The following is an 18,603-nucleotide window of genomic DNA, read 5'->3' as shown; positions in this document are numbered from 1 at the left end:
CGGAGTGGGCATTTTTTTTTGGGGGGGGGGGGCGGGGGGGTTGATCAGGACCCGGTGGCAGGCGTCATCAGACCATGGGCTCTGCCGTGCAGCTAATCATTCACCGCTATCGACGCTGCAAGTTCATCCTCGCTTACTCTGCCAGGCTGAGATCGTTTAGTTAGGCCTTGATGAGAGAGTGTTCTATCAGAGACACAGTCACATCTGCCCGTGATTTCAAACTTTTTAAAGAGCTCCAGCAAGCACTAGACACAAAAAAAACACACGCATTGTTACATCACAACATATCTCCCAGTGTAAGTAAGTAAGTAAGTCATTTTTATTTGTATAGCGCTTTTCCAGACCAGGGTCACAAAGCGCTTAAACAATCAAAAACAATATTCAATAAAGTATATACTTTAAAGGTCAAGATAAAACTGATAACACAACAGGAGTTCCAGAAAATAAAAAAAAAAAGGCTGAACAGTGTGAAGATGAGTTGATGTTGCATCGGAATTCAGAGTTTGTCAAGGCCATGTGTAATAAAGAAATGAGTAAAGATAATTCATTTCCATGTTCAATTAATGGAAAATATAGTGTATGTTGAAGAAAACAGAGAACATACAAAAGAATCAATCGTTACTTAACTTTAAACCAGAAACCACCAACAAAAATAAACAATTTCAGTTGCCAGGTTACAATAAAAGTGGTTTGTTTATCTATCCCAATAATCTCTGAAGGATTTAAAGGAAAATAGGTCAAAATAGGAAGAGATAAATAATATATTAACTTTTGCATTTGGAAAAAAGCTTTTAGAACAAATCATTGAATGTGTCCCTTAAATCCACCACATAACCTTGACATTCCCAGTTGCTGTAAATAAATCTCGTTTGAGAATGGTTCATTCTGAGAAGTAAAGCGCAGCACGCTTTATTGTTATATCTCCAGTCGCTTGTATTTTGGAAGCCAGTCACACCCACCGACTTCCACGAGTGTTTGCTCCACTTGCAGAGAATCTGATTATGCAATAGATTAGTGGCTCCTGAAATAAATCCTGTCCGGGGCAGGGACGAGGACTGCTGCCACAGGCGCGCGTCAAAATAGAAGAGGGGTCGGGGGGGGGGGGGGGGGGACCAGAAGTTTGAGCGTCACTCACCTGTCCAGGTGATCGGGCGCGCGGCTGGAGAGTCTGCACGCGGCCAGGTGTCGCTGGTGCTGATCCTTCAGGCACAGGTTCTCCGCGCACAGCTCCGTCACCTGCACCTCCAGCGCCTCGATGCGGACCCGCTGCTTCTCCAGCAGACCCTGCTGGGTCTCGATGATCTTGTTCAGTTCCTTCAGGTACTCCGCCGCCTTGCTCGGGTTGTTGTCGCTCGGGTTCTCCATCTCGAGTAAGCCTCAGTCCATAGGAAGATCCAGAGCCAGAAGAAGAAGTGGGACCTCACAGCGCGGGAGACTCTGTCAGCCGGAGGGGCATCCGCTCCGACATGGTTCATCCACGGTGGAGAAAGCGGCTGTGGTGCTGCTGCTGACTTCCCCTCCCCTTTCAACCGCTCTACCTCCCTCCCTCTCTCTCGCTCTCCCTCTCTCTCTCTCCCTCTCTCTTAGGAAGCCTGCTTAACCCGCACAAAACTGTAGGTAGCGCCTCCCGGGCGACATGCGCTCCCAGATGAAGCGCTAAAATGCGCAAAGATGCACAGATGGGTCGATGTAGGTTGACCTGAAGGCACATGTGGCCCACATTAAAAAACATCTTCTATACCTGAGGGACAAGTGCCTAAAAATATTTTCTTACAATAGTAAAGGTGTTTTTGTTGTAGTACATTTGATGTTAGAATGACTAATTAGAACATCTGATGTGAAAACACAACTCTCCTGTATGAGGGGCCGTTTGAGACAAAATTCAGTTTTTCTCTCACACTTACTACCAAGTTCTCTCACATTCGCTATCAAGACCTCTCACACTTACTATCAAGACCTCTCACACTCACTATCAAGACCTCTCACACTTACTACCAAGTTCTCTCACATTCGCTATCAAGACCTCTCACACTTACTATCAAGACCTCTCACACTCACTATCAAGACCTCTCACACTTACTACCAAGTTCTCTCACACTCACTATCAAGACCTCTCACACTTACTACCAAGTTCTCTCACATTCGCTATCAAGACCTCTCACACTTACTATCAAGACCTCTCACACTCACTATCAAGACCTCTCACACTTACTACCAAGTTCTCTCACATTCGCTATCAAGACCTCTCACACTTACTATCAAGACCTCTCACACTCACTATCAAGACCTCTCACACTTACTACCAAGTTCTCTCACATTCGCTATCAAGACCTCTCACACTTACTACCAAGTTCTCTCACACTCACTATCAAGACCTCTCACACTTACTATCAAGACCTCTCACACTTACTACCAAGACCTCTCACACTTACTACCAAGACCTCTCACACTTACTATCAAGACCTCTCACACTTACTACCAAGTTCTCTCACACTCACTATCAAGACCTCTCACACTTACTACCAAGTTCTCTCACATTCGCTATCAAGACCTCTCACACTTACTACCAAGACCTCTCACACTTACTATCAAGACCTCTCACACTTACTACCAAGTTCTCTCACACTCACTATCAAGACCTCTCACACTTACTACCAAGTTCTCTCACATTCGCTATCAAGACCTCTCACACTTACTATCAAGACCTCTCACACTCACTATCAAGACCTCTCACACTTACTACCAAGTTCTCTCACATTCGCTATCAAGAACTCTCACACTTACTATCAAGACCTCTCACACTCACTATCAAGACCTCTCACACTTACTACCAAGTTCTCTCACATTTGCTATCAAGACCTCTCACACTTACTACCAAGTTCTCTCACACTCACTATCAAGACCTCTCACACTTACTATCAAGACCTCTCACACTTACTACCAAGACTTCTCACACTTACTACCAATACCTCTCACACTTACTATCAAGACCTCTCACACTTACTACCAAGACTTCTCACACTCACTATCAAGACCTCTCACACTCACTATCAAGACCTCTCACACTTACTATCAATACCTCTCACACTCACTATCAATACCTCTCACACTCACTATCAAGACCTCTCACACTCACTACCAAGACTTCTCACACTTACTACCAAGACCTCTCACACTTACTACCAAGACCTCTCACACTTACTACCAAGACCTCTCACACTTACTATTAAACCCTCTCACACCTTCTATCAAACTTGCTCACATCTACTATCAAACTCTTTATTAGCACTTAATAGTACGTGTATGAGTACTTGATTGTACGTGTATGAGTATTTGATAGTGAGTGTAAGAGATCTTGTACATAAGTGCATGAGGACTTGATAGTAAGTGTGAGAGGTCTTGGTAGTAAGTGTGAGAGGTCTTGTTAGTGAGTATGAGAGGTCTTGATAGTACGTGTGAGAGGTCTTGGTAGTACGTATGAGAGAAAAACTAAATTTTGTATCAAACGGACCCTCATACTCCTGACTCACTCACATGGTTGAATGTTGAAGTCTTCCTCTCCAAGATGCAGTAAGTCCTTTTATAAAGTCACTTTATAAAGTTCTCCCCTGTCTGAAGGCAAAAAGCCTTAGCACTTGTATTTATTCAATATATTTTTCCAAAATCATTCCATTAAATTTGCAATTAAAGATGTACCTTAAGTGTCTAAATAACTACAGAATACAAATTTCAGTTCTTTACGAGAATATGCGTATTTAAAAAAACAAACACAAGACAGACAGAAAAATTAGGGGTGTCAAACTGGTCCAGAAAAGGGCCAGGGTGGTGTAGGTTTTTGTTCCAACCAGTCAAGCACACAATAGTTAACCAATCAGGTGTCGGCCTAAACAAGCAAAACCTGATTGACAATTAATTGATTACTGTCTTCAGACGCCTGATTGGTTCAACTCTATGTGCTCGACTGGTTGGATCCAAAACCTGCACTGTCTCGGCCCTTTTCTGGACCAGTTTGACACTTGTGAGGGTGATGATTAAACTGAAAAGCCAGTGTGCAGCGGTCCACCTTTTTTTTTTCACTGATTTAAGTCTCTGTCCTCGGGTATCCTGTTCTTCAGTAACAACTCAGCCTTCGGCAAAATCCACCTTTACCTGCTGCAGTAACTCAGGAGACCATACATCACCAGGGTCAGCATAGACAAGCCTCCCCTGTCAGTCTGTCCATCTCCAGCAGAGCACAGTCCATAATATTGTCAACTATTTATCTCATAAAGATCATGCATGATATCAGAATGTTGCATTACTAGCAATTTGTTAAAAGGAAATACTGTCTTTAAGATGTTCCTCTCTTTTTTCACACAGACACCATAATTGAAAAGACTTGCTAATGTCCATATCACAGCAACAAAGAATGCAATACAAGTTAAAATCCAAAAAGTCTTTCCTCCTGCTAAAAAAACATCTGCTCTTTTGATCATTTGGTATTGCATGAAGTTCATCTTTTATTTGAGGCTGGACCAGACTAGGCATTTCGATTCCGGACTGCCTCCATCCAGAGGTATGGCCCCCCGAACACAGGAGCTTTGGACACATTTTTAATACAAATATTCATAACTTGATGCTTTTGAAAAATGATTGAGAAAATGCAGAAATTTGTTGAAAGCTAATAGGTGTTTTTTCCTTCAAGGGGAAAAACAAGTGTGAGGGCCATTTTTATAAGTCACTGTTTCGTTTTTAGGTAAATAAGTAAGTAAGTTATAGTTATTTGTAAAACACCTCTCTAGACCAGGGTCAAAAAGCACTTTAACAATCACAAACAATGCACAGTTAAAATATATACTTTAAAAAGGCCAAGACACATAATGACAGGAGTCCCAGAAAATCAAAAGCCTGCACAAATAAGAATGTCTTCAGATGTTTCTTGAAGGAGTCAGTAGATCATCAAACACAGAGGGAGAGGAAGATCCTTCCAAAGCTTAGGATCAACAGCCTGGAGGGATTTCTCTCCTCTGGTCTGGAAGCTTGTTCAGGAACAATCAGCAGATTCTGATCCACAGACATCAGAGCCCGAGCTGGGGTGTAAGTCTGGATAAGATCTCCTCTTCTCTTCATTCTGCTGACCCATGACTGCACTGCATCATCCAGCTCCAATCTCTTCATCAATTTTGCAGACGACACAACTGTGGTGGGTATCATCAGCATGAGACAGTCTACAGGAGTGAGGTCAACAGGCCAGCCACGTTGTGCAAAGACAATAATTTCCACCTGAACATGGAAAAGACTAAGGAGGTCATTGTGGACTTCAGCAGAGTGCACATCCAGCATCTACCACTAACCATCGACGGAGCTGCAGTGGAGAGGGTGAGCAGCACCAAGTTCCTGGGTGAGCACATCTCTGAAGATCTGCCCTGCAGCCACAATACAGCATCACTGGCCAAAAAAGCCCACCAGTGCCTGTACTTCCTCTGCAGGCTGAGGAGCGCAAGAGCCCCACCACCCATGAAGCTCATCTTCTACAGAGGCACCATCAAGAGCACTGATGTAAGGAGGAGCCTGACCATGAATAGCTCTGAAAGTCACAACCAGAAATTTAAAATTGATCCTTAAAGAAACTGGCAACCAGTGAAGAGAGTTAAGGATCGGGGAATTATGAGTTCTTCTACTAGAGCAGGTCAGAATTCTTGTTGCAGAGTTTTGTATTAACTGTAGGTTTGTATTATACATTTTTAAACATGTAATACTATATTAATAAGTATTATTTTATTTAATATTAATTCATTTTAGATGTTTGTTCGTTTGTCCCGTTACTTAAAAAAATGAAAAAACCTAAAACTTAAAAAAATGTGAATCCCCAAATGGTTGGACACCGATAAAGTACCCAATGAAGTTTAAAAAGGCCCCATTATTTAGTTTTAAAGTTGTAAATGTAAAAATTTTAAATTAATTAAAGGGTTGTTAAGTTAATCATTACCCGTCTAGAATCAAGCAAATGGGAAGTTGCCTACTTGTAACCTTGGCTCCTTCCAGATTTTGTGTTTGATATTATATGCTCCTCCCCAGGCAACACTAATAGACTCAGGGACTCATTCATTCCTCATGTTATTAGATGTTTAATTCTATCCATCCATCCATCCATCCATCCATCCATCCATCCATCCATCCATCCATCCATCCATCCATCCATCCATCCATCCATCCATCCATCCATCCATCCATCTATCTATCTATCTATCTATCTATCTATCTGTCATGTCACTTAAACAGCTGTTGTCTGAACGAGGTTTTAAATATGTAACTGCAGTTTCAGACATATTTGCTATACTAATTACAAACCAAGGAAACTGGTGAACCGTATCTAAAGATGAAGCTGCAATGGTGTTTTAATTCGTACAAAAATGACTTGTTAAAATTGAACACGCACTAAATACACTCGACATCCCTTCATCAAGGCATCAGGCTGCTTTCACTGAGCCCAGGCATTTGATACATTGTTAACGGATTATTGATCAGTGCGGCTTTAATTCTGGCCGCACGGATCGATGGAAAACCTCCACATGAAGTTCGCAACCAGATTTGTGAGGGAGGCTAACCAAATATACACCCAGTCTTTTAAATGATTAAATAAATACTAATTATATAAAGCTCCGATCAATTGCAAAAATATGACCTAACATCGCACTTGGAGTTAAACGTAGGAATAAAGATGAGCAGCAAACATTACAATATATAAACACAGATGCTCTTCCCTAAAATTGTTTTTTGGATTAACAATTGACGTTGTGGATAGTTATACTCTTCCTCCTCTTACTCAAACCTTAGAACTTTATAGGAGAGAAATTCAAATGTGTTCGTCTGACAACCTAATATAACCATGTTCAACATCTTAGAAAAGTAAGAAAGTCTATAAAGTAAAGGGGTTTTCATCGTCATTCCTGCAACAACCATCACTACGTCAGGTGAGCCAGGAATATTCTGCAGTTTCTTCCTCTTCTGTTACTTAAAGGATTCATATACAACATGTTATCAAGGCATGAATCAATATGATTGAAGGTTTTCCTCTTTACAATTAGATAGTCAGATAAAGAGTCGAGTCTACAGGGTGGAAGGGATTGTGATTGTATCGAATGTTGTGTTGATCATACAACACAATGTTTTATTGATTGTGTTTAGTGAATGACACTGTATTCTCACAGGATTTAGAGGCATATTGTAGATTATTGACTGATGTCATGACTGTTCAAAATTAACCCCAAGCATACAGAAAATATGATAAAAAATAAAAAGAATAACCCATTTTGTCACCAAGATCAAGTAAATATGTTTATTTTAGTGATTCGATTGTATGATGTGTTTTATGAAGTGAGGTTTTATCTTTTTTATCGAATGGACACTGTAGTTTCTGCATGCAACTCTCAATTTAATCTCTGCAAGAAAAAGTTTCTAGTTCAAATTTTGCCTAAATAAGTGTAATGATAACAAATAACTGATTAAAAAATGTCCCAACTGTGTGAAATAGAAGGATGTACAACTAAGAAAATAACCACAGCAGCATATCAGCAGATTTGTGTGCGTGTGCGTGTGCGTGTGCGTGTGCGTGTGCGTGTGCGTGTGCGTGTGCGTGTGCGTGTGCGTGTGCGTGTGCGTGTGCGTGTGCGTGTGCGTGTGCGTGTGTTTATAACTAGACAATGCTTTAGTTCTTAAGTCTTCTCCAGTCTCGTTTGTCGTGATCATGGAAACCAATTTGTAGATTTACTCTACCTTCACACAGAAACTTGTTTTCTTAATTGATGTTTTTATCCTGAAACAACAAACAATACAATAATGTAAGTTTCTGCGATTAGATTAATATAAGAAATGCAACATCATCGGCTTTGTTTGTATCTTCAGAGGAAATCGTGAACTGCTGGCAAGCACATACATGTGGGCAAGTCCAACACAACCCCAACCAAAAAAAGACAATAAATAGGAGTATATTGTTAATTGCATAACCACAAACGTTTAATCAACAAATAAAAGGTGACTTTGGACAGACAATGCACGTCCACAAAAGTAAATGCACTTGAGTTGTTTGCATGAAGCAACAAAACCTCTGTCACATCCATTTAGCAGGTGATCATCATCAAATACCTTTTCTGATCTTGTTCAAGGCAGCCATTTTTTTTTCATACAAGGAGTTGTAATCTTCTTTCATTCACACTCTTTTGAGAAATTCTCCATTCTGTATAGCTCTGTGAGCACAAGAGATGATGGATTGGATAAACTGACCCACCTGAGGCAACTTGTTGTGTGTTGAGCTCTATATCAGTCAGTCGACAGTACATTTAAGGATTTCATGACTTAACGTTGACCTTTATCATTCATCATTTTTTTTTCTTACAAAGCATTCTGGCGGGTAGTTTCATGAAGCATGAAATAATAATTTGTGAGAAAAGAAATATTGTTGCTGGAATGATTCATGCTGTCCTTAAACACATAATATTGAACAGGGCTTTAACTTTGAGTTTTTTTTGTTTTTTTTATGTTCTCAGTCAGGCATTCAGTTGGTTCCCTTTACAATCGAACTGATGCTGCCACCTTGTGGTAGATTGGAGTTCGAAAACTAAAAACGGCAGGTTAAGATAATCTACTCAAATCTCACAGATAAAATGTCATTAAATGACTGTGGTGATCAGGGAAAAATACATCCCAGAAATTATTTGGGTTTGTTGGAAAAATAGGGACAACAATTATGATTTTTAGAACAACAGAAACAATAATGGCGATTGTTCCTCTTTTTTTATTATTATGTATTTTATTTAAATACAGAATCACAGGTATAATAGTATTGTGGTCATTCTGTGGTGATGTTTTCATTGACAAACAACAATATTTTCGTGATTGGATTATTTTTAGAGTGATTGGTTCATTCAGTTCATTTCAATGGAGCTTTGTCCAAAATGAGCCACACTTGTGACACACTACTGACATCCCAGATAGCAAACTTTATTGCTTTAATGTTGATTTTAAGTCAGATCAGGGCCGGGTCTAGGCAGGGGCAAGAGGGGGCCTGGCCCCCTCAAATAAATGTTGTGCCCCCTCAAACTTACATGTAAGTAAGTAAGTAACAGCACAATGCCCCCTCAAGATTTGTGGCTGCCCCATCATACATGCCTGTCTAGACCCGGCCCTGAGTCAGAATGGTTATTTGTGGTTGACGTTGATCAGTGAATGTTGATTAAATGTTGAATTACTGTCACCATTTTAACATTAAAAATCTGTGGATTCAACATTAGACATAAATGGTGGGTGTTGATGGAGGGGCATTTGTGGCGGGAATGTTGAACATCTGTGGCCAGTTGCGATCTGCGAACATTAACATATATATATATTTTTTTTTTTTATTGTTATATTTATATATAATATTTATTATTATCCTCAAGTAATACCTGGTCATTGTTGTTCTACTCATAACTTGTATATTAATGTACCGTGAATTCATATTTTCTGAGGTTTAGCTTGATAGCATCACTATTCAACAGCATGTTAGCTAAAACAGCTCATTATTAAAGCATCTTCGACTTCATTCTTTTGTTCCACTGAACAGGGATGAGTTGTGGCAAGTTTTGACTATAAAAGTTCCTCTGAATGATCACAGTTGACCATTGAAATCAGGAACTGAAAGAGGACGTGCATCAAAAAATAACATTGATTATTTGACTTGAATAATAGAGGACCAAAAGCAACACAATTAAACATATATATATATATATATATATATATATATATATATATATATATAAAAAAAACTACTTAAAAATGTAATCATATTACATTTGTATTCACAAGGCCAAATCCTGTGCACTTGGAGTCAGATGATGAGTCAGAATCCAGGACTGCAAAGAGATGATTTGCCACCAGCTATTCATTTTCCAGGTACAGTGGTAACAATGTCAGTAGTGACCTTAACTGCTACACTTACTTTCAAGTATTAACATATTTATTTCTACCTACTTTCTCCGACCTACTAACCTTCACTCCAACCCATGATTCAAGTCATGTATACAATTATTATAATTTAATAGCATTTACAGTTTTAATGACTTTTTTTTAGCCTCTGGAAACTGCTCAGCACTTTGGCCAGTATTATAATGGTTAGTGAACCACTTCACTTCCCGGGTGTGTTGTCCAAGTTAAAACATTTCATTCTTGCATTTAAGGCTTAAGTGGAAGCTGCTCCAGCTGAATAATGGTGGTAGGAAGACAAACTTGGGTAACATTTGGATATGTGTGGAATGTTCTGCAGTAAAGAGCCGGAATAATGCAAGGCAAGTATCATTTTCTCATCATCTTCATTACAATTATTCAGCTGAAAATAATAAAAATAAAAAAGTACATCATCTTAGAATGGAACTGTCTTATCTTACCAATGGAACAGCCCATTTTTGTGTCTGGAAACTGGCTCCGTTGTGCACATGATAGGAGAGGCAAGACCTAGGAAGGAAAAAAGCTAATGGGGAAAATTGTTCAAGGAGTAGTAGTAGTATTTGAGTTTTATAGAAAATAATTTTGATGTTTCATATATGTGAGGAAAAAAAAGATGTTACAATGTGTTAATATATAGTAATTGAAAAATATTTTTTCTGAATACTAACAAATAACTAAACAAATAATGGACTTTTCATTTTGTCGTTATACCATGCAGTAATGAATACAACGAATGTCAAGCAGATGGTGGCAGTGTAACTAGAGTCCTTCCTCTCAGTCCAACAAATAATATTAGGTCTAACAATAGTGCGTAAATAGCAGAGACAACAGAAACAAAAATGAAATCCAACTCACCAAAGAGAAAAAAAGCACCCCCCCCCCCTGAGGTGCTGCTGAAAACTGGGGAGATATGTGTGTGTCCCCCCTCTGGACTGAAGCCTCCAGAACATTCCCAACTGACGTCTCGGTTGATCGAAGCCTGACGTCGGGTGACATCAACTGTCAACATGTCCTCAAGAGGCTCATGTTAGCTTGACTTGCTGCACATGAGAGCTTCAGGGATGATTTGGGCATCTCTGGCCAGACCATAAGCGGGACAAGAATTTCAAAATGGGCCTGCCGGTTCTGATTCTGCAAGATGGACCAGTCGCCTTTTCCAACACATCAATTTGCTGAAGGCTGTTTACAGCGTCCTGCTTTACATCTCTCCCCACCCGTCTCAAATCAGACGCCCTGGTGCTGTCGGACAGCTCAGACAACTGGATTGCATATGGCATATGTGAATTGTCAGGGAAGAGTCAGATCCCAGATCAGTGTGACAAGGAAGATCTGGCCCCCCGGGAGGAAAGCCTTCCAGGACAGCAGGAAATGCTCCTGTAGTGGTCTAAGGTCTTTAGTGCAGTTGCTTCAGTGGCCCCTCATGGAGTCCCCGAAAAAAGACATATGTGCAGCTGTATCACTGACCTGCACCTCAACATTTACCAGAGTGTGTACCTTGGTTGGTTAGAAGGCTTCAGACTATTCATAGAACCTGGGTTACGATAGGTAACATTGCATTTGCAAATATGGTGTAAGTAAGTAAGTAAGTAAGTCATTTTTATTTATAGAGCGCTTTTCCAGACCAGGGTCACAAAGCGCTTAAACAATCAAAACAATATTCAATAAAGTATATACTTTAAAGATCAAGATAAAACTGATAACACAACAGGAGTTCCAGAAAATCAAGGAAAAGCCTGAACAAATAGAAACGACTAACAGCCACCTGAAGACATTGAAACATCAATCTAAAAGAGTATTTATTTTCCACTGGGTTATTTGACTGTATTGATTTGGTTAAATAAAACTAGAATAGACTAAAATAAAAACAGGCTGCTCCATTAAAAGACTGAAGTAGGAACTACTAATAGAGTATACAAAATAATAAATATATTTAGTGTTCACATTTGTTGACTATAATGCAGTTTAATATGAAGTACAATGAATACGGAGGGAGATAAATGGCATGATTATAAAAATATATACAGTATATGTTAATTTAACCGAGTGAATATGTTTCGCCACTAGGTGGCAGTTAAAAGAGTACTTACTTATTTTGTCCTGTGTGGGTACCCGTCAGGGCGACGTCACTCACTGCTGTGTTGCGTGCCGTGATCGCTGTACGTCCTCAGGTATTGCGCATGTTTATTTTTGCTCCGTACCGTGTTATATATTATTTGATAAAATTGTTCTTTAAGTTGTTGTTGTTCCAAAAGATCCACTCCGGCACTCCTGTGGTTATTTCTACAAGACATTTTTAAACACAACGCAGAGTAAAGACGGGCGGAGTGACGCTTCCTCGTTCACGGCCGCAACACCCGACGCTAAATTTAAAGTGCGTCATGTCAGAGCATTATGGTAACACCGAAGATGATGGATCAAAATACGAACGAGTAAAAATAGATCAATAAGCAATACTTCCATCAGGTTTTATGCGAATTAAAACGTTTTTTCTCATGCTACATCAATACTTAGTATAATTCAAATATAGGAAGATGGTTTGTTAAAAATCTAAATTATATTTTGATAATAACTATATATTATTAAAGATTATGGAAATATTTTACTGTAGTTTTGTGAATTTATCATGTTTCGAATGTTGTATTGATTTTAATACATTGTAAAGACATGAGAACTTTAAACCTTAATAAAATGAAAAGTTGCAAACCTGCGTAAATAATAACTATATATTATTAAAGATGCAGGTTTTATCTATCATGTGGATGAATTTTGAAACATTTTAATTAAGTTGTTTGATGTTATCATGTTTTGAATGTTGTAGTCATTTCAATACAGTGTAAATACATCTGAACTTTAAGGTAAAACTGTATTGATCCCTCAATCAATTAAACTAAATTAAATTAAAGTTAAACCTTAATACAATTAAAAATTGCAAACCTTTGTAAATCTGTCATGTGAATGAGTTTGGAAACATTTTACTGTAGTTTTTATTTTATTTTATCATGTTTTGAATGTTGTAGTCATTTCAATACAGTGTAAAGACTTCTGAACTTTAAACCTTAATACAAATAGAAATTGCTAATCTGTGTAAATAATAACTATATATTATTTAAGATGAAGGTTTTAACTGTCATATGAATGAGTTTGGAAACATTTTACTGTGTTTTTTTGATGTTATGTTTTGAATGTTGTAGTCATTTCAATACAGTGTAAAGAAATCTGAACTTTAAACGCTTAATAAAATGAAAATGTGCAAACCTTTGTAAATAATAACTATGTATTATTAAAGATTAAAGTTTTATCTATCACATATGGATGGATTTGGGAACATTTTACTCTTGTTTTTTTTAATTTTAATCATGTTTTGAATGTTGTATTAAATACAGTGTAAAAGCATCTGAACTTCAATTTGTTTCCAAATTCATCCATTTGATGGATAAAACCTTAATCTTTAATAATATATAGTTATTATTTACTCAGGTTTGCAAATTCTTATTTTATTATGGGTTTAAAGTTCAGATGTCTTTACACTGTATTAAAATGACTACAAGATTCAAAACATGATCACATCTAATTTGCATACTGCCTGTGAAACGTTTAAACATATAGACAAAGACAAAAAAACGATATGAATAAATGTTAAAATTATAAATGACATAAGTTATTACAAATTAATTAATTTTAAAATGAATACAACTATTTATACACAGAAATAGCACCGTTCTTTGACATGCATAACATCAGGATTATTTTATCTTTTTTTTTTGTATCAAAATATAACTTTATATGACGTGGTTGCGGCCAATCGATGAAACTGGGATTTGTTACTTGTGTCTGGGCTCCTCCCTCACTCTCTGAAGATGTTTTACTTCCCTTTCCTAGTCATAAAGGAGAACCACCTTGTCAGGACTGGTTGATACGCTTCCTCGTCAGAAAGTCGCTTGGATCTACAAACATGGACTCGAGTAGTCAAAGCACAGGTAACTTTCACGCTGAACAACAAACATATCCGAACAACAATTTGTAGAACCTTTTTTAATTGATTAAATACTTTTTGCTTTGTCAAGAACAGTAGAATTCTGAATCGAACAAAGACGAAAGAAACCGAGCTAACCTGTTTAACTTCTTCCAAACACAAAGCTGGCTCGCCCAGTGTATCTATTGTAAACGAATAAAAACAGATTGCGACATTTGGTCTTAGACAGGGCAGAGTTTACCGCAACCAAAAGTGATTTGACACAAACTTGACCATTTTTTTTGCAATATATCCTGTGGTCTGTGAAAGTTAGACTATTTTGGTCTAAACGTAACAATCTGATAAATCAATCACATGACAATAACTAGCTTGAGTGAATGATTTATGTTTACAAGGTTATTATACATTGTTATTTATTTGTTATAAAGTCAAATGTTTTAGTTCTGCTTGAGGTTTCTGCCTTCTAAAAGGAAGTTTTTCTTGTCTTCGTTATGACTTGTTATGATAAGACACTTAAAGCAAACTTGAATTATACTTGATGTTCATTGAGTGATTCTAAAAACTCATTTCCCTACTGAGACTTGTCAGATAAAGCAGAATAAACATTAATTTATTGCACACATGCATTGTTCTTTTTAGCACTGACTCAAAGAAAATGACCAGAGTCTATTAATACTTAATATCCTTTTCAATAGCAAAGCCACAATTCAAAAAAAAAAGTAAAAATTATTACTATTGACACAAAAATGTTATGTTATTAATGTTATTAAAGAGGATCTTCTCTCGAGGAGTGAGAAGATCATTGTAGTTTGTCTCGTGCTGGCCCATATTGTTGTCAGTGTTAGCTGCTTATTTTAGCATGTTTACAGCGAATGTTTTGGGGAAAAGTCCACAGTGTCACAGTTAAAGGTAGTGGTGAAGGCATCAAGATTATGTTAATAACCTTTTGGTTAAACATATTCAGAAATCTGAATTCAAGTTCCTGAGAAAGTCTAAGTTTTTAATTGTCATTTCAAGATTATGAAATATGAAGGGATACTAGAAAAATGCATTTCCAGAAGAAAATGCAGTGCGAATGCTGACCCTGTTGTGCTGTGGAAGTAGTAGTGGAATTAGTGGTAGTATTAGTAGAAGTAGTCGTCAAATTAGTAGTAGAAGTATTAGTGGAAGTAGTAGTGGAATTAGTAGTAGTAGAAGTATTAGTTGAAGTAGTAGTGGGATTGGTAGTAAAAGTAGAAATAGTAGAAAAGTAAAAGTAGTAGTAGAATTAGTAGTAAAAGTATAAATAGTAGAAAAGTAAAAGTAGTAGTAGAATTAGTAGTAGTAGAAGTATTAGTTGCAATAGTAGTGGAATTGGTAGTAAAAGTAGAAATAGTAGAAAAGTAAAAGTAGTAGTAGAATTAGTAGTAAAAGTAGAAATAGTAGAAAAGTAAAAGTAGTAGTAGAATTAGTAGTAGTAGAAGTATTAGTTGCAATAGTAGTGGAATTGGTAGTAAAAGTAGAAATAGTAGAAAAGTAAAAGTAGTAGTAGAATTAGTAGTAAAAGTATAAATAGTAGAAAAGTAAAAGTAGTAGTAGAATTAGTAGTAAAAGTAGAAATAGTAGAAAAGTAAAAGTAGTAGTAGAATAAGTAGTAGTGGAAGGAGTTGAAACATGAGTTAAAGATTTTCCCCATTGAAATGAATGGGGTAGAAAAAGAGGAATAAAAGGAAGAGTGGTAGAGATAAAAGAAAGCTAGAACATACAACAAACAACAAATCGGATAAAAAATTGTGTAAGGAGAAGCGATACACAGTTTAGGTCAGAAGAAAACAGGATCTCAATCGTGTGAATGCTGGGAAGCATTAGTCTGTCATCTGAACAGGACATGACTTTGATTTTTTTATTCACCTCTGATTGGACGAGCAAAGAGAATGATGTATTGTTCCGTTTGCTTGAAGGTTCAGGCGAAGAGGTGGCTCCGCCCTCCGGGCCCTCCTCGAGCGAGGACCGTGACAGCCAGGTAGAGGCTCCGAGGTAAGATGACCAGTGTTGCAGAACAGATCAGAGAACTGAAAAACGGTCTGTGCGTTGCTTATTTCACAATTCATTTCAATCAATTGCAGTTCAATCGTTGTCCAACAAAGCTACCGAGATTTAAGAGGATTTAAAGGAGACTGTGAGCTTGATAAAGGATCTAACCACCTTCACAAAGTAGAGTAAAACTGTAAGAAGACATGTACTGGATCTTATCTGCAGCAATAAGAGCAAATGCGATGGTCGTGTTTCACTGTGAACATTATCTGAAACCTTAGAAGTTAAGGCTTGGATAAATGCAACTCACTGATGAGGAATTAAAAACTCCTTTCAGAATGTTTTGAATTACACGCCGGATCAACAGGCTTATTAATCTACGACTCCATGCATGTGAACGTAACCATAGACGGTATATTGACAGTCTCTTTGGTTTCTTAGAAGAAGGAGACGGAGTGAGCGAGATCTGGCCGACACAATGCAGGTATGAAAAGATTTAGTCGACTCGGTAAAACAACAGCAACTTCTGTCACGTGACGTGTGTGTGTTTACGATTTCCAGCTGCTTGAGGAGAACGTGGTCGTCCTCATGACGAAGGAGCTGAAGCGGCTCTGGACGCGTCTTGAGTCAGAAAATCCGGAACCTGTAGATGAGCGTGTGGACGAGGAGACGAAGTCGATCCGAAAGGCGTTCCTGGGGATGACGGTGGAATACTTGAGGGAGATGAACGAGAACGCAATCGCAGACCGTCTGTTGAGCATCGAGCCGAAATGAAACGTCTTCTCTGACACGTGGACACGGATGTGCAGCAAGTTGGACTCTCGCTTATGGCTTTTAGGTTTTTTCTTTCTGTAAAAGGAGCGCCTACTGTCGGAAAAATGCAATCTGAAAGGTTGCTGTTCTGCTATTTAATTCACGGTGGTCCCTATTGACCTATTATAACTATTGACAGAGAATAAGAAATTAGTTAAAATCTATTTTCTGAAAAAGTCCAAAAAACTAAACTGACTTTGTTCAAACGTTAATATTGATAATATAATTGGTAATATAATATTGATTGTAAATAAAACAACGTGTTCCTTACATATTTCTAAATTGTTATATTTGTAGTTTTACTTTATAGTAAATGGAATTAAATTTTCCCCAGGGGCCACATTTTAGGAGCCGTGGAGCAAAAATAAAGCAGCGAAAAGCCTAAATATAATGCGTTCCTCAAGAAAAACAAGTTACAAAAACAGGCAAAAGGCATCGTGTGGTCTTTGGCTTAACTTTGCCTATTCTACCCGGAATGATTATCACATTTTTAATAATGTTCAATGAACTTGCAGTTACTTGTCATTTGATTTGTCCCCGACTACGATCCAATGTTGAGAATCGAGCGCACAGTTTAAGGACGACCTCTTGTGGACTTTGAAACTGTCATTAAGATTGCACTCTTCATCATAACCTGCTATACCAATGTCAATGAGTCACTAAGAATGTTCTTTTATTGTAGTCGGCTTAAGACGCACCTCTGCACTAATGTGGCTAAATCTTCAGCCAAAAAGTTCAGCTTGGTAAAATGGAGTAAACAACATAAGTGTATATCTGTGTGTTCTAAAATACTGTCTTGAATAGAAACAGCAACTTGCACTTGTAATGAGTAAACTTAATAAAGGTTGTCAAACATTATTTTCTGTTAAGAGTGTTCAATATATAATTAGTTATAAATCAGTTAAACACCAGTGGTGTAAACATCCACCTTTATGAACATAAATACTTATTTCTGTTAATCATTTGTATTTTTAAATAGACAACGGAGACATTGAAAATGAAAAGTACAAGCAGCTGATGAATTGAAACATGACACTAAACCGATGATCTTTGAAACTCAATCTCTGCCCAAGAGCTTTTCACGTAGAGTTTTAAATACTGCCATTCATTTTCCTTCAAAGATATCACCTGTTGAGATATGAAACGGTTTAATCTAGAAAGGGTAACAATACACCCAGTAGCAATGTCTTCAACTTCCTTCACTGTGATGATTGTGTGACTTGACAAAAAAAATCTGCGAAAACACTAAAGTTACTTGTGATTTGTGAAAATATGTAACATTATTTTACCGGTTGAATCCAACACGTTACATCTCTTATAGATAGGCTTTGGCGAAACATGAGTGGAGGGAAGTTGATTCAGGTAGATCACGGTCGGTTGGACAGGTTAATTGTTTCTCTTTGTGCAACACTCGCCCTCACTATCTTTACACAGGTTGCAGCTTCGGCGGTCGAAGTCCTTGAAGGGAACGGCTTTGTTCTCTTTGACAAAACATCTTGTCCACAAAGCAGGAACATCACTTGTGCTATGTGATGAATCATCAACTCTTAACACAGTGAGTGGGTCAGCCATAAAATACTGTTCTTGGGCTTAATTGTTTAAATGTATTTTTTTTATATGCACATGTTTAAAAAACGGACACAAATCAGGCTTGTTAGATTCTTGGCTCAGACTTCACAGTTCCAAATCCCCCAAAGAAATTTGCTAACACAGAAAATGCAATATTTACTTGTCAATATAGATTATTTGTTAAGCATAGGGCATTATAAACACATGTGTTTCAGCGCTGTGTGTTGTGTATTCAGGTCGAATGGTCAAAATAGTTTTATGGTATATTATACTAC

The 18,603-nt window shown here is 37.8% G+C and overlaps 2 protein-coding genes across 4 annotated transcripts in view; one reads left to right on the top strand and one right to left on the bottom strand.

Annotated features, from left to right (window-relative positions):
* Positions 1–1,386, bottom strand: part of iqsec1b (IQ motif and Sec7 domain ArfGEF 1b) — a 139,482-nt gene extending 138,096 nt beyond the window's left edge. For 2 of the 3 annotated variants that reach the window (XM_087801256.1, XM_087801258.1), the window contains exon 1: positions 1,136–1,380. In XM_087801256.1, coding sequence (XP_087657382.1) covers positions 1,136–1,365 — 230 coding nt within the window. In that variant the 5' untranslated portion in view covers positions 1,366–1,380. Of the gene's footprint in view, positions 1–1,135 lie in introns of all 3 variants that reach the window. The other variant, XM_087801255.1, reaches the window with a different exon arrangement.
* Positions 1,387–12,071: 10,685 nt separating this feature from the next.
* On the top strand, positions 12,072–17,617 carry LOC148070496 (uncharacterized). Its single transcript, XM_087801402.1, has 5 exons — positions 12,072–12,128; positions 13,840–13,937; positions 15,874–15,949; positions 16,388–16,430; positions 16,508–17,617. The coding sequence occupies exons 2-5, from the start codon at positions 13,913–13,915 to the stop codon at positions 16,718–16,720; spliced, it is 357 nt and encodes a 118-aa protein (XP_087657528.1). The 5' UTR covers positions 12,072–12,128; positions 13,840–13,912; the 3' UTR covers positions 16,721–17,617.
* The last annotated feature ends 986 nt before the right edge of the window (positions 17,618–18,603 follow it).

The sequence above is a fragment of the Callionymus lyra genome, chromosome 10 (assembly GCF_982586985.1).
Source record: "Callionymus lyra chromosome 10, fCalLyr1.hap1.1, whole genome shotgun sequence".
NCBI lineage: Eukaryota > Metazoa > Chordata > Actinopteri > Syngnathiformes > Callionymidae > Callionymus > Callionymus lyra.
This window is presented reverse-complemented; position numbering and strand designations above follow the sequence as displayed.